Here is a 14,315-nt window from a genome sequence, read left to right as displayed (position 1 = left end):
GGGTCAGAACCAGAGAAGCAGGGTCAGAACCAGAGAAGCAGGACATGGGACCTTTAAGTATATATTTTTTCTCGGCCCTGTGTCTGTCTTGTTGTTGACCTGAACTGAGCTTCAGGTTTCATTAACTGATCGATCAGCTGTTTGAACCGGGGACTAGACCTTAACTAGAGGATGGGAAATAAAATAAAACAAAAAATAATAAAACAAAAAAATTGAAAATAAAACAAAGAAATAAAACTAAAAATAAGAATAAAATAAAAGCTCAGCTCTGCAAGCGGTTGCTAGCCTGCAGAAATATTCGGCTAATGATGTAAAAATAATTCTCAATAGTTTGATACACCATTAGTGCATTAAGTATTCTTTCCTGCAGAAGAGTGTTTTAAAATTACATCAAAGGGAATATCTTTGGACATCTCATCACCTCAGACTCTACTGGGATGCAACGTGTTTTAACACTTTATAGACCAGAGAACTCTGCAGAGTAATCTATAGTTGAATAACTCCAACTCAGCTCTAATCCACACCGGAAGCGTCAGGACAAAAGCCACCACTCAGCGGCCATTAGACTGTTAAACAGCTGAGCTGCTGTTTTATTATTATTTGATGTTTATAAAAAGGTATGTCTTGTTATTGCACTGTTGAACCTGAGAGCTACGTTTTCCATGCATTGAATTGCTGCGCCGTAGTTGTGTTTACGACATGACAATACATCTTTGAATCTTTTTTATCTGCTGAAATAGAAATATATATTTTCTGACGTGACCCAAAAATAAAAAACAGAAATATTTAAAATCCTCAGACGTCTTCAGAAGGGGAATACATTCACTTGAGAAAAATATATACTTTGTTCTGTAATACTGATTTAAGGAGATACCTTAAAAATCTAAAAGAAGCGAAGGAGTCAGTGCGGAGCCTGAAGGCATCGCGGAGCCTGAAGGCATCGCGGAGCCTGAAGGCATCGTCTGACCAGGATCCAACTGAGCAACACGCATTTTTCTCAAGTGAATTCATTTAGTTTCTGCTGTTTGTTTCAAAATAAAAAAATCAGAAGCTTCTTAAGGCTGAGACACACACACACACACACACACTGACACACACACACACACACACACACACACACACACACACACACACACACACACACACACACACACACACACACACACACACACACACACACACACACACACACACACACACACACACACACACACACACACACACACACACACACACACACACACACACACACACGCTGACACACAGACAGTCTGTTTTCCTGAGTTAGGTTGCTTATGGTCAGCTTTTGGGTCCCTTATTGTTCTTCTACCGTTGTTATTATTATTGTTATTATTGCTGTAGAGGCAGGAAGTAAACACTGTAACTATGGCGACGGAGGGTCGCCGTCAGCTGATCCTTCGCTTTATCAAAAGAAACAAAAATATCTTCTGTCACAAATAAGAAATATAAAATCTGTCTTATCTAAATATATCTTCTTCAGCCAAAAACACGCGTGTAGATTACATCATATTTACAGACAGCTCATTAGCATGTCGCTAGTTAGCATATTGCTCATTTACATACCGCTACTTAGCGTGCCCCATATTAGCATGCTACTCATTAGTGTACAGTGATCACAGCTGCTGTTGAGTCTCTTCAGTCTCTGAGCTGCTTTATTAGCTTCCCTTTGAGCGTGCCCCACACAGAGGGGGTTGTGGGTAATGAGTCCTCAGGTGAGACGTGTCGTTTTAGTACTGGATGTAGTCAGACTGAAGAGACTGTAGGAAAACACAAAGAGCAGGGTCAGAGGTCGTCTCTGGGACAGCACAGAGGCCGTTTCTCAATGTGGAGTACACATGCTGCAGAGCCACACTACGTCATCGAGTGGCGCAGAATGCGGGGCATTCAAACAGTCCTTCGGCGCCACTCGATGACGTAGTGTACTTGAAGTAGTTGCTCTGCAGCAGTTTTACCTGCGATTGAGAAACGTCCTCTGTGTTTTTAAATCATTAAAACATAACAAATAAAACATCACATAATGTTGAGCAGCAGGGGGCGCTGCACACTCCTCCTTCATCCTGAAGTCAGTTTGCAGCTTCCTGTTTCCTGTCAGAATCGAGATGGTTATCTTGCAGCGTCGTCTCGATTTAAATCAACGCTTTGCTACGAGTTCTCGGGCAAAGGGTTAGAAAGTATCGCTGCTGATTGGTCGAGGGGTTCCGAAGTGGGAGGGGCATAATAAAGTGATTAAAACTGTAAAAAGATATCAAACCGATTGGAAAGGAAATGATTTGTTGTGCTTTCCATTTGATAAATACTAATATATAATATGACTACTCAGACTTCAGTAAATACTTTTAGAATATTTCATACGTTTTTGTATTTTTGAATAATCGGCTCTCTTTGCTGATGTGCACTTCGGACATCTCTTTAAAAAACTAAATGTTCTGTAGTTTTTAAATAAATACAATCAAGTGGAATGAGGGATATGAGAATACAGGACATCAGAGAAGACCTGTGGTTCACCGTGTCTGCATGCATCGGAGTCTGACCGTAGCTTCCTGTTGTTTCTTCAGAGGAGGGGAAGGAGGATTATCATAGTAATCATGGTTAACGTCAGCAGCGTCCTCAGACCAGCAGCAGCTTCATGTTAGTGAAGTTAATGTGAAACTTAAAAATCACCGTTGAATATGAAACCCCCAGAAACATCAGGTTTAACGTGAGATTACATGAAATACATAAGCAGACAGTTCAATGTGAAAGATTCACTTAACCCTCGTGCCTCAATAAAAAAAAGGACAAAACATTTCTTTACGAAACTGCCATGAAAATATTTTATAAAATATGCTTCCCTTTTTAAATCTGTTACCTAACTTCAGTCCAGATCATAACTACCAAATATGAAGTAGTGTCTCTCCTGGGACATGTCTCCACGCTTTAATGTGCTGCTGCACCTCTTTTCACCCTCTGTCTGCTCTGATTGGTTAGCTGGTTGGCTCTGTTGTGATTGATCAACCAGCTTAGAGATGTCCCGCCCCTTAGCCTATCACGTACAATGTGTTGGAGCGTTAGCCAATAGGAGCATTCCTTAAGAGTGTTTCATAGTGATGTCACTATGTCCTGGAAGTAAACAAAGTAGTCCAAAGGAGGTGTTTCAGGTGGGGGGTGGGGGGGGGGGGGACAGGGATTTTAGCCTCTGCAGACCATTTACATGCACTAACACCTATAGAGCACACTACAGGAGAGGGAAGCCCTTTAAATAAAAACTAAATGCTCGGAGGGTTTTTTCAAATTATAATAAATAATAAATCTGATACAACAGAAAGCAGCATTTTTACAAAAGTGATTTTATAATTTAAACCGATGGGGACATTTCTTACTCTCAGTTATTATATTTATATTAGTTTACAAGGACCAAATGGAAACAGTATTAACGAGGCAGAAGGGTCAGTGTGAGTTCTTTAACAGATCGATGAACACAGAGTCACAGCTGGAGTGAGTCTGTGTCCATGGCGTGGAAAGAGTTAGAGAACCAGCAGAGAGGAGATCACACACACACCGGAGGTCCACAGCATGACCGCTATCTTCAAATGTCTTATACCTCATTTAGGTTTTCTCTTCTTCTTCATATTTAAAAGAAGCCTGAGAACAATGATTCTCTGAAACATGAGAGTGAGTAACTTCACAGAATATAAAGGATTACAAAATGTTTTTTTATCAACACATTCCATTCACAATCTGTCTTTTATTTCAGGAATATTTAAACTCTTCAGGCTGTAAGAGGTGTGGAGGTGGTTTCTCTGCAGTCAGCCAGGCTAGCAGTTTCCCCCCGTTTCCAGTCTTTATGCTAAGCTAACGTTCTGTTGCCCTTCTTCTCAGGAAACATTAGGTTTATTTAACCCTTCGATGCCCGAGTGATGGACCCTACACTCTTCCATAAGTGGGTCTAAAAGGACCCGTATTAGAATAATATGTGTTTTTATGCCATTTTTGTCCTTTTTGTTCAGAGAAATCACTTGTATAATATCTAGTATTATATTTTGGTTCACACTAGACATATTTTATATTTAATTTTTCACTATTTATAATTCTAGACTTTTTTTTACATTTTCAAAAAAAACGTTTTGAACATATCGATACAAAGATCTCCGCTATTCTGAGACCCTCACATTGTTCCAGTCCCTTTTCAAAACTAATCTCTTCTCTTCTTGTCTACTCATAGCCCCCCCCCCCATCAATCCATGCCAGATGATCAAGTTTGATAGTCCTACACCCCCCACCCTAACCTTCCCTTATATTGTGAAGCGATTTTGAGTCCTTGAAAAGCCCGATACAAATATAATGTATTATTATTATTATTATTATTATTATTATTATTATACTGCCAGGTATCAGATCTGGCTGTGTAAAACAATCTTCCTGAGAGGTGTCACTTGTGATTTCGTCTGTGTGTCTACAGTGAATGTATTCCTGACAGCAACAGGTGATAAGAATCAAAGGTTCCCAGAGGATCCCATAGGAAATGCATGCGGGTCATTTTTGACCCACTTAAGCTTGGGGTAGAAATACAAAAACTACAATTTCTTAAAATTAAAAATAAAAATGTGAATGGCATGATATCCAAAACATGTCTTTTGAGGAATAGCTGGAATATGAAATGATAAAAAATGTAATTAAGTTACTTCAAGAAAACCACCTCACCGGGTCAAAAAAGACCCACTTGTGCATCTAAGGGTTAAAAGCAACAGAAACTTATTTTCAACCGTCTAAACCTAAAATAAATGAATGTATTCCTTCTTATTATTGTGTGTTTACTATTTCCTGTTTACATAATTTAGAGGACTGTCTACCACACGTTTATTTCTGTTTTCATTGTACATTGCTAATAGTTTTACACCTCATATTGTCATCATCCTGCCGTGTGATTTCCAGGTGTGTGTGTGATGTCAGAGTGTGTGAGCTGCTGCTGCTGCTGACTCACAGGTATGGAGCGGCTCAGGTAGCGTCCTGCCGGCCCCTGCAGAGCGCCGTGGGAGACCCTGTAGGGGTCCTGAGGCCGGCCTTCACCGCTGTTGTTGTTCACCTCGAGATGTGCACCGCGAACCCCGTTACCATAGCGACCCAGAGAGGGAGGAGGGGCCATGTGGGAGGGGGAGGGGCCGAGAGACATAGAGGGGGAGGAAGGGGAGGAGGAGTCATCCAGGTCGGAGTAAAGATCGCTGAGAGAGGAGGCCAACCGAGAGCTGCAACACACACACACAATGTAACAAAACACACAATGTAACACAACACACACACACACACAAACACACACACACACACACACATCAACAGCATGCTTGTTGTCATGGACACAGTGTCTCCACTGGATCTGTTAGTATAGCTGTGGGGTCAGAAGTGTGTGTGCTGCTAACGTTACTGTGAGTGTGATGAAAGGCTGTAGCCTGCTGGCTGTGTGTGTGTGTGTGTGTGTGTGTGTGTGTGTGTGTGTGTGTGTGTGTGTGTGTGTGTGTGTGTGTGTGTGTGTGTGTGTGTGTGTGTGTGTGTGTGTGTGTGTGTGTGTGTGTGTGTGTGTGTGTGTGTGTGTGTGTGTGTGTGTGTGTGTGTTGCTAACGTTACTGTCAGTGTGAGGGAAGGCTGCAGCCTGGTCTGTGTGTGTGTGTGCGTGTTCCTAACAGTCAGTGTGAGGAAACGATGCAGTCTGCTGTGTGTGTGTGTGTGTGTGTGTGTGTGTGTGTGTGTGTGTGTGTGTGTGTGTGTGTGTGTGTGTGTGTGTGTGTGTGTGTGTGTGTGTGTGTGTGTGTGTGTGTGTGTGTGTGTGTGTGTGTGTTGCTAACATTACTGTCAGTGTGAGGAAAGGCTGCAGCCTGCTGTGTGTGTGTGTGTGTGTGTGTGTGTGTGTGTGTGTGTGTGTGTGTGTGTGTGTGTGTGTGTGTGTGTGTGTGTGTGTGTGTGTGTGTGTGTGTGTGTGTTGCTAACGTTACTGTCAGTGTGAGGGAAGGCTGCAGCCTGGTCTGTGTGTGTGTGTGCGTGTGTGTTCCTAACAGTCAGTGTGAGGAAAGGATGCAGTCTGCTGTGTGTGTGTGTGTGTGTGTGTGTGTGTGTGTGTGTGTGTGTGTGTGTGTGTGTGTGTGTGTGTGTGTGTGTGTGTGTGTGTGTGTGTGAGGATGCAGTCTGCTGTGTGTGTGTGTGTGTGTGTGTGTGTGTGTGTGTGTGTGTGTGTGTGTGTGTGTGTGTGTTCCTAACAGTCAGTGTGAGGAAAGGATGCAGTCTGCTGTGTGTGTGTGTGTGTGTGTGTGTGTGTGTGTGTGTGTGTGTGTGTGTGTGTGTGTGTGTGTGTGTGTGTGTGTGTGTACCTAACAGTCAGTGTGAGGAAAGGACGCAGTCTGCTCTTAGTCTCACTGCAGTGACGAGCTGCTCCTCTGAGTTTTGCTCAGCTTTTTCTAAATATCCAAATACCCATATCTTTTATTTAAGAGTGAAGTTTCCCATGACTCGTTTATTTCATGTCAGATTCTAAAAAGTTTCCTCCCTAAACTCTCAGGCTATTTCTGAAGTCACAACACCTACACTATGACTTTAATACTCGTTTAAACATCTCTATACTTCATATTTCAGGACACCTGAAGCAGCAGCATGCACACAAACACGTATTAAAGCATATCCATCTTTAACCTGAATCTGGCACACACTCATTTAAATCTGTGTTTACCTCGCAACAGGCAGCTACTCTTTAATCGGTTATACATTTAAATATATTTACATAGTATTCTGAGTGAGACAGGAAGTGGGCGTGACACTGACCTCCTGATGTTGGACACCGTAGTCGACGAACTTCTCCCGATTCTCTTGGCGGCAGCAGAAGTAGAGGATGATGGGAACTTGGAGGACTTGAGGGGGGAAGCAGGTCCCTGACCACTGCCCATCGACAATCTACACACACACACACACACACACACACACACACACACACACACACACACACACACACACACACACACACACACACACACACACACACACACACACACACACACACACACACACACACACACACACACACACACACACACACACACACACACCATCATCAACATGATTCATAATTACTCATTATCACAGGGAGAGTCACATCCACTATTTTCATTAAGGTGAAGAATTACAATAGATAATTAGTCATATTTGTTTCAGTTACCAATTTATTTTAAAAACATTTTTTATTATTATTGTAATTTTGTCTGTATTTGTACCTTGTGTGAATCCTGTTTTTTTAACTCTGACCTGTTGCTGCTATAAACGCCTGAATGTCCCCACGGGGATGAATAAAGTTTTATCTTATCTTACATTTTTAAAATAAATGTATAACTCAGCTCATCATAAGTTTCTTTGGTTAAAGTGTTTTCTGTCTCCTGTCAGTCCAGACTGAGGGCTAAATAACACGCAGGATTTACCTGAGAGGCTGCGAGGCCGACCTGCTGTGGATCTTCATCTCTTCCACCCTGAGAGAAAACACTCTGTTACTGCACATCACACACACACACACACACACACACACACACACACACACACACACACACACACACACACACACACACACACACACACACACACACACACACACACACACACACACACACACACACACACACACACACACACACACACACACACACACACACACACACACACACACACACACACACACACACACACACACACACACACACACACACACTTCTGGTACCTGAGGGCCCCGGCGGTGGCGGGTCGGTGGGACCGTCGGTTCTTTAAGGCTCTCAGTTTGTCCCCCTGAGTCAGACCCAGACCCCAGTCCACCGTCTCGCTCTGCAGGACGAAACAAACACACCATGAGCCACCGACAGCAGACATAGAAATGATGGAGATTACAGAGGTGTGTGTGTGTGTGTGTGTGTGTGTGTGTTAGGGCTGTGCAATTTAATCGATCCTGCGATATATATCGATATTTTGTTTCCCGAGAAACTATTGATATTTCAGCCGCGGGTATCGATACATTAACTCCCATTCAAATCCCGCGTCTTCCGCCTGGCACTCTGCTCGCTGCCCATTCCCCCCTGTTCGCTTTGCATGAAGAGCGATTACGTCAGCCAGCCGAGCCGCTAGTGTCGCTGTAGAGCATTTCTAGATACACAGACGCCGGTGTCTTCTTCTCGCAGTGAGGGTGAAGCGGTTCAGGAGAATGTCGGCAAACATTAACCACACTGGAGAGGGTCTTCTCCACCGCCGGAGATATCGGCCCAATCCCAAACCACTCCCTCGACGGAGTGAACTCCGTCTGTAGCCACACTCGCAGCTCAACGAGGCTCCCTCCTGTCAGGTGGAGGGAGTAAATACAGCAGCAAACTTTGGGACGGCCTCCCCTCTCTCCGGCAGAAACAGGAAATGCCGTAACTGTATGTAACAACGGTTTCAAATCAGCATCTCTTAGACAAAAAGTTTAAATGAATAACTCAAATAAAACTCCTAACATCTTTCATTGTGTTTCAAAGCTCTTTTAGTTTTAAACCTGATGTTTATAAGCTTCTTAGTTTTTGCAACGGTCTGTAAATATAAACAACTTTATAATAAAATGCACTCATTTACCTTTTTCTAGACTAAACACAGGTTTGATCCTAAGTTAAAACATATGAGGTTATCATGAGGTTGTTAACATCGCAGTTTATCAGTGGATGTTTGCTGGAACTACTTGTTAACAGCTTGTTTCCTGACGGACACACACAGCGCAACTCCGGTCAGGTAGAGACCGGTCTCAAGTCAGCACCGCTGCAGACTCGCTGTTTGAGGGCTTGATAGCCCACTCCCCCTCCACACCGCTCCACACTCGTAGGCGGACCCTCCGCGTGAACGCGCAAACGGAGGGGTAGGGTGTAGGGGGCGGTTTGGGAATGGGCCATCGTCACTGCTCAGAGAAGTGCACTTCTCCCAGACCACGTTGATCAGATTATATTCCTGAACAAAAATCTGAAGAGAATGTAGATGCAGTTATGTAGAGAGGAGCCTTTCTGTTTAGTGTTTTTGGCTTAAATGTTACTCCTTTGGACTTGAATTATTGGCTACCTCATATTCTGTGTTAAATAAAAAATGCTGTAAAAGAATCTGTTCAGAACAGGCCACCTGCTGCACCTTTTAATTCTCCATTGTCCATTGTGATACTGCACTTTATGTACTTACGTTTCAAAGGCTTGTAAACTACAGTTTGCTCTGTTTCAATAAATGAAACAGATTTTCTCACCACATCTTTTGAGTCATTTAGTCCAGCATTTGCAAGCTGTAGACTCTCTGTCTAGTCAGAGCCATATATTGTATAATTGATGCTTTCAGTTTTCAGTTGAATGAATTCAATCCAAGTCAATGGAACACTCACAAGATGTCACCAAAATCACACTGTCCCTTTAAAATCTTTCAGAAAATGATGTAAGTGTATCGAATTATATCGAATTATATCGAATCGTATCGTTGGCTGAATATCGTGATATATATCGTATCGTGAGCTCAATATCGCGTATCGTATCGTATCGTGAGATTAGTGTATCACTACAGCCCTAGTGTGTGTGTGTGTGTGTGTGTGTGTGTGTGTGTGTGTGTGTGCGTGCGTGCGTGCGTGCGTGCGTGCGTGCGTGCGTGCGTGCGTGCGTGCGTGCGTGCTTCTGACCTCGTGCAGGTTGCTGTGTGGGGGGTTCAGTGAGAGTTCGTCCATGCTGCTGATGAGGTGAGACGTCGCCCTCTCCTCCAGTTTAGCCTTCTGGGAACGCTGGCTGTCACCTAGCAACCACATTGATGCTTGCTTCCTGTAAACACACACAAAACGTAACTGTAAATAAATAAATATATAAAGACAACGGTATTATTGAGTCTTTACACCGCTAATGTAATCTTTCTGCTTCTGAACACCTAAAAAATACTAAACTACTTAATTATAAAAGTACACGTACCCAGGTTTTTACCACAGCAGCAGTGTGAGTGTGTGTGTGTGTCTGTGTGAGTGTGTGTGTCAGCACATTCACACACTCGCAGCCAGCAGCCTGGTTTCTGTTAAATGTGTTTACATCTGAGATTAAATCTGCCCAATCTGAGGCCTGGAGGCCAACACAAACACACAGATTGGCAGACACACCCAGCACACACAAACACACACACACACACACACACACACACACACACACACACACACACACACACACACACACACACACACACACACACACACACACACACACACACACACACACACACACACACACACACACACACACACACACACACACACACACACACACACACACACACACACACAACACACACTCTTGTGTCAGCACACTGAGGGTTTCTGGGTGAACTCTGCACATGTTTGTCTGTTAACCTTTTGTTTTATGGAGGGGACTGGCACTACTGTGGGAATGTTCTAGTGAAGATAATGTGACCCAGTAGAGCTGAAGGAACCAGGTCCAAACACAACAAACACATGTTAACTGCCGGACGCAGCCGACACACACACACACACACACACACACACACACACACACACACACACACACACACACACACACACACACACACACACACACACACACACACACACACACACACACACACACACACACACACACACACACACACACACACACACACACACACACACACACACACACACACACACACACACACACACACACACACACACACACACCCCTTCACCAGGTTTATAATGAGGAACAACTGTTTAAGCTCATTGAACAAATCTTACAAAAGCTACACACGCTACATTTTCCTTCATTTATTACTCTTGAGAGCGCTGCAGGGATGTCGTACTTCTCTGCTGGTCCCTGAAGGCAGCATCTCCCTGGTCCAATGGGATTTATACATGTGATTTGGGATTATTGGAATAAATAAAGGAACTAATGTTGAGCTTTAAAGGAACTACAGCACGGTCACATGACTTCACGTCACCACCGCTAAGCTAAAGGAGGCTAATGTTGGGCTATAAAGGAACTACAGCACGGTCACATGATTTCACGTCACCACCGCTAAGCTAAAGGAGGCTAATGTTGGGCTATAAAGGAACTACAGTACGGTCACATGACTTCACGTCACCACCTCTAAGCTAAAGGACGCTAATGTTGGGCTATAAAGGAACTACAGCACGGTCACATGACTTCACGTCACCACCTCTAAGCTAAAGGACGCTAATGTTGGGCTATAAAGGAACTACAGCACGGTCACATGACTTCACGTCACCACCGCTAAGCTAAAGGTGGCTAATGTTGGGCTATAAAGGAACTACAGCACGGTCACATGACTTCACGTCACCCCGCTAAGCTAAAGGAGGCTAATGTTGGGCTATAAAGGAACTACAGCACGGTCACATGACTTCACGTCACCACCTCTAAGCTAAAGGACGCTAATGTTGGGCTATAAAGGAACTACAGCACGGTCACATGACTTCACGTCACCACCGCTAAGCTAAAGGAGGCTAATGTTGGGTGTGATGACGTTTAGTCGTCTCATTCAGGCCAACAGTCAAAAAACACGTTCGGAAAACCATTGACCTCCAGACCAGGGGACAGGAAGTGGTGAAATCTCTGTGTCTTTCTGAAGACTGTGAGAGGAGGATAAATAACAATGGACTCACTCTTCCAGGAAGTTCTGCTGAGGTCCAATCACAGAGCCCGGTCTACAGACCCGGATCCAGGCGATGGCCTCAGCTGCTGTGAAGCGGTAATGTTTCATCAGGTAACAGCCAATCAGACTGCCCGTCCTGCCCAGACCAGCTGACAGGAAGAGAGAGAGAGAGAGATGTAATGTAACAAACATTATATATATATCTTATTAAGAGTGGTGGATCTTGATCAGATTGCCCTCATGTGTTGGTTTCCAATATGTTCACAGATGGTACATATCATATTCTATTTACGTTGCACTATTTGTATATTTGTATTTTATTATACATCGTTGGAGCAGCTCGGGTTATATGATTTCTACCCTGTCGCTCATGTGCATATGAAACCTTAGCATTTAGTGGTCCTCACCCTTGCAGTGGACGGCCACGGCGCCGCCCGTGCTCTCGCAGACGTGAAGGAAGCGGCGCGTGATGGCGTCGCTCGGCGTGCTGCCGTCTAAGAAGAACAGGTCGGTGTGATCGAAGCCGGCGTCCGTGAAGCGTTTGGAGTCGTAGATCTTCTTGTTCAGACGCACCACCGTGGACACGTTGTTCTTCCTGAAGTACGGGAAGTACGCCTCGGGGGCGTGGAGAGGGTAACCTGCAGGGGGCGGAGCAACAACAGGGTTACACAGGAACAGAAACAACAACAACAACAACAGTCAAAAGTAACAACAACTGAAGGGGTACACACAATAGCAACAACAGGAACAATAATAGTAACAGCATCAACAAAAACATCAACAACAACAATAGTAACAAACCAACAATAAAGGGGGTTACAGAGGAACAACTTAGGGCTGTGCAATTAATCGTATTATATTAATAGTGATATCAATTATTGACCAAAATAATCGTGATTATGATTTTTGCTATAATCGAGCAGCCCTGGAACTACAGTAGGAACCACAACAGCTTCAACACCAGCAACAACAACAGAAACAACAATAATCACAACAGAAACAACATCAATCACAGGGGTTACACAGGAACAACAACAACAGAAACAAAAGCTGAAAGAGAAGTAACAACAACAAGAATAGCGACAACAGAAAGAACAACAACAGCAACAGAAGAAACAGTAGGAAGTATCAATATGGCCGTTTCATTCTGTAAAAACCTGCAGTCAGTGTTATTTTATAATCTCCTCTGACTAAAGATGAACTCGTTTCACTTCCTGCTGGAGTTCCTCCACTTCAAGACTTCTGGAGTTATTTGGAGTGCACAGTCCGATGCTCCACCCTCTTCAGACTTTCCTCCTCAAACTGTTCAGTTTCTGTGTGCACACGGCCCTGCAGGCTCATGAACTTTAATGTGTCGGGAGTTACACCGGATAATTAAGACAAACCCGCCCTCAATGAACGAAGACAAAGGGACTCATCATTATGAGAGGAAGGGAAGGAACAAAGCTGCGGTTTAAGAACACGCCATGAATCTGACGGAGAACACATTCAGGAACATAGAGAGGAAGATGTGAACGCCTGAGGCCCAGTGTTAGTATCCTCTGATCCTGTTTCAGGTCCTTGAACTCACCGTTCTCTATTTTGCTTTTAGGATGCGGGCCGCTGAAGGCCAGGAACTTCCCCGGGACGATCCAGTTCAGATCTCCGTTCTCCACCCGCTGCAGAGACACAGACACAAGAACAACCGAGAGTCAACTGGACTTATAACATTCACACTGTACATGTATTATTTATATTTCATTGAATATCCCATTCCATGCACACTTGATGTCCATCATGTCCTGCCTACATAGAGAGGTGCAGGAACGAGTCCTAAAAGAAGTGAGTCAGCATTTCACCACTTCCTGTTCCCTCCTCTCAGAGCCAATGGGATCTCTCCATAGGGTTCTGGAAAGTATCTGAACTAAGGTCTGTGGTTGAGACCCATTGAAGAGACGGATCACGTTTTGTTCTACGACATTAAATCATCAGCAGTGACCCCACTGGTGATTCTTGAAGAGTGGACGTGTCTGAGAAACGATGGTTGTTACCAAGTGGCTGAATAGGACTACAGAAGTCGTGGAGGCCGTTGTACGTCATTACGCCGAACACGTAAACACTCCTCTGAGTTAGTTTCTGTTCTGCTTGAGAGCAAGTCCCTGCCTCCTGCAGACTGTTCAAACAAACGCTTCAACTCCTTCCATCTAGAATCTGTGTGTTTGAATATGGATCTGAAGTTGGCGTGACGTTGAAGTCGTGCTGCTGGACTCGCTGTAGTTCCTTTATAGCATCATGTTAGCATTTAGCTTCTGGGGATTAGAGTTATGATTAGAACATTATAAAAGTAGACATGTGGAGATTATCCAGCTGAACTAAACATTTATCAAACAGGTTTCCACAGATCTTATTTTTTACAATATTCCAAAATGATATGGAGAAATGTAGTTGCTGTTAGTCGAGGGAACAGCAGATTCCTTCAGGGCCGAACTACAAACATACGTCATCCCTGCACCTCTCTCTAGTGTTAACAGAAAATTGGCCCTTCAATAGTATTTTTATTGGTCAGACAGTTTATAGATTTGTATCTTCACGGTCATCTGTATATTTCTCTTACCTTTCCTCTAATGCTGGTTTATTTCTATTTTGAGATGTTAATATTTTAGTATTGTTTATTTCTA

At 43.7% G+C, this 14,315-nt stretch overlaps 1 protein-coding gene across 2 annotated transcripts in view; it reads right to left on the bottom strand.

Moving 5' to 3' along the window:
* Nucleotides 1-26: 26 nt before the first annotated feature.
* cdc14ab (cell division cycle 14Ab) overlaps nucleotides 27-14,315 on the bottom strand; it is a 32,112-nt gene continuing 17,823 nt past the window's right edge. The window contains exons 8-16 of one of the 2 annotated variants that reach the window (XM_079674095.1): nucleotides 13,229-13,316; nucleotides 12,066-12,296; nucleotides 11,669-11,807; nucleotides 9,692-9,827; nucleotides 7,745-7,845; nucleotides 7,452-7,499; nucleotides 6,805-6,933; nucleotides 4,982-5,243; nucleotides 27-1,778 (exon numbers count right to left, since the gene is read on the bottom strand). In XM_079674095.1, the coding sequence (XP_079530221.1) occupies nucleotides 1,749-1,778; nucleotides 4,982-5,243; nucleotides 6,805-6,933; nucleotides 7,452-7,499; nucleotides 7,745-7,845; nucleotides 9,692-9,827; nucleotides 11,669-11,807; nucleotides 12,066-12,296; nucleotides 13,229-13,316 (1,164 nt within the window). In that variant the 3' untranslated portion in view covers nucleotides 27-1,748. Of the gene's footprint in view, nucleotides 1,779-4,390; nucleotides 5,244-6,804; nucleotides 6,934-7,451; nucleotides 7,500-7,744; nucleotides 7,846-9,691; nucleotides 9,828-11,668; nucleotides 11,808-12,065; nucleotides 12,297-13,228; nucleotides 13,317-14,315 lie in introns of those variants that run through there. The other variant, XM_079674094.1, reaches the window with a different exon arrangement.

Source organism: Notothenia rossii (genome assembly GCF_949606895.1).
Source record: "Notothenia rossii genome assembly, chromosome: 1".
Taxonomy (NCBI): domain Eukaryota; kingdom Metazoa; phylum Chordata; class Actinopteri; order Perciformes; family Nototheniidae; genus Notothenia; species Notothenia rossii.
The sequence above is the reverse complement of the archived record's forward strand: the minus strand, read 5'-3'. Positions and strand labels throughout refer to the sequence as shown.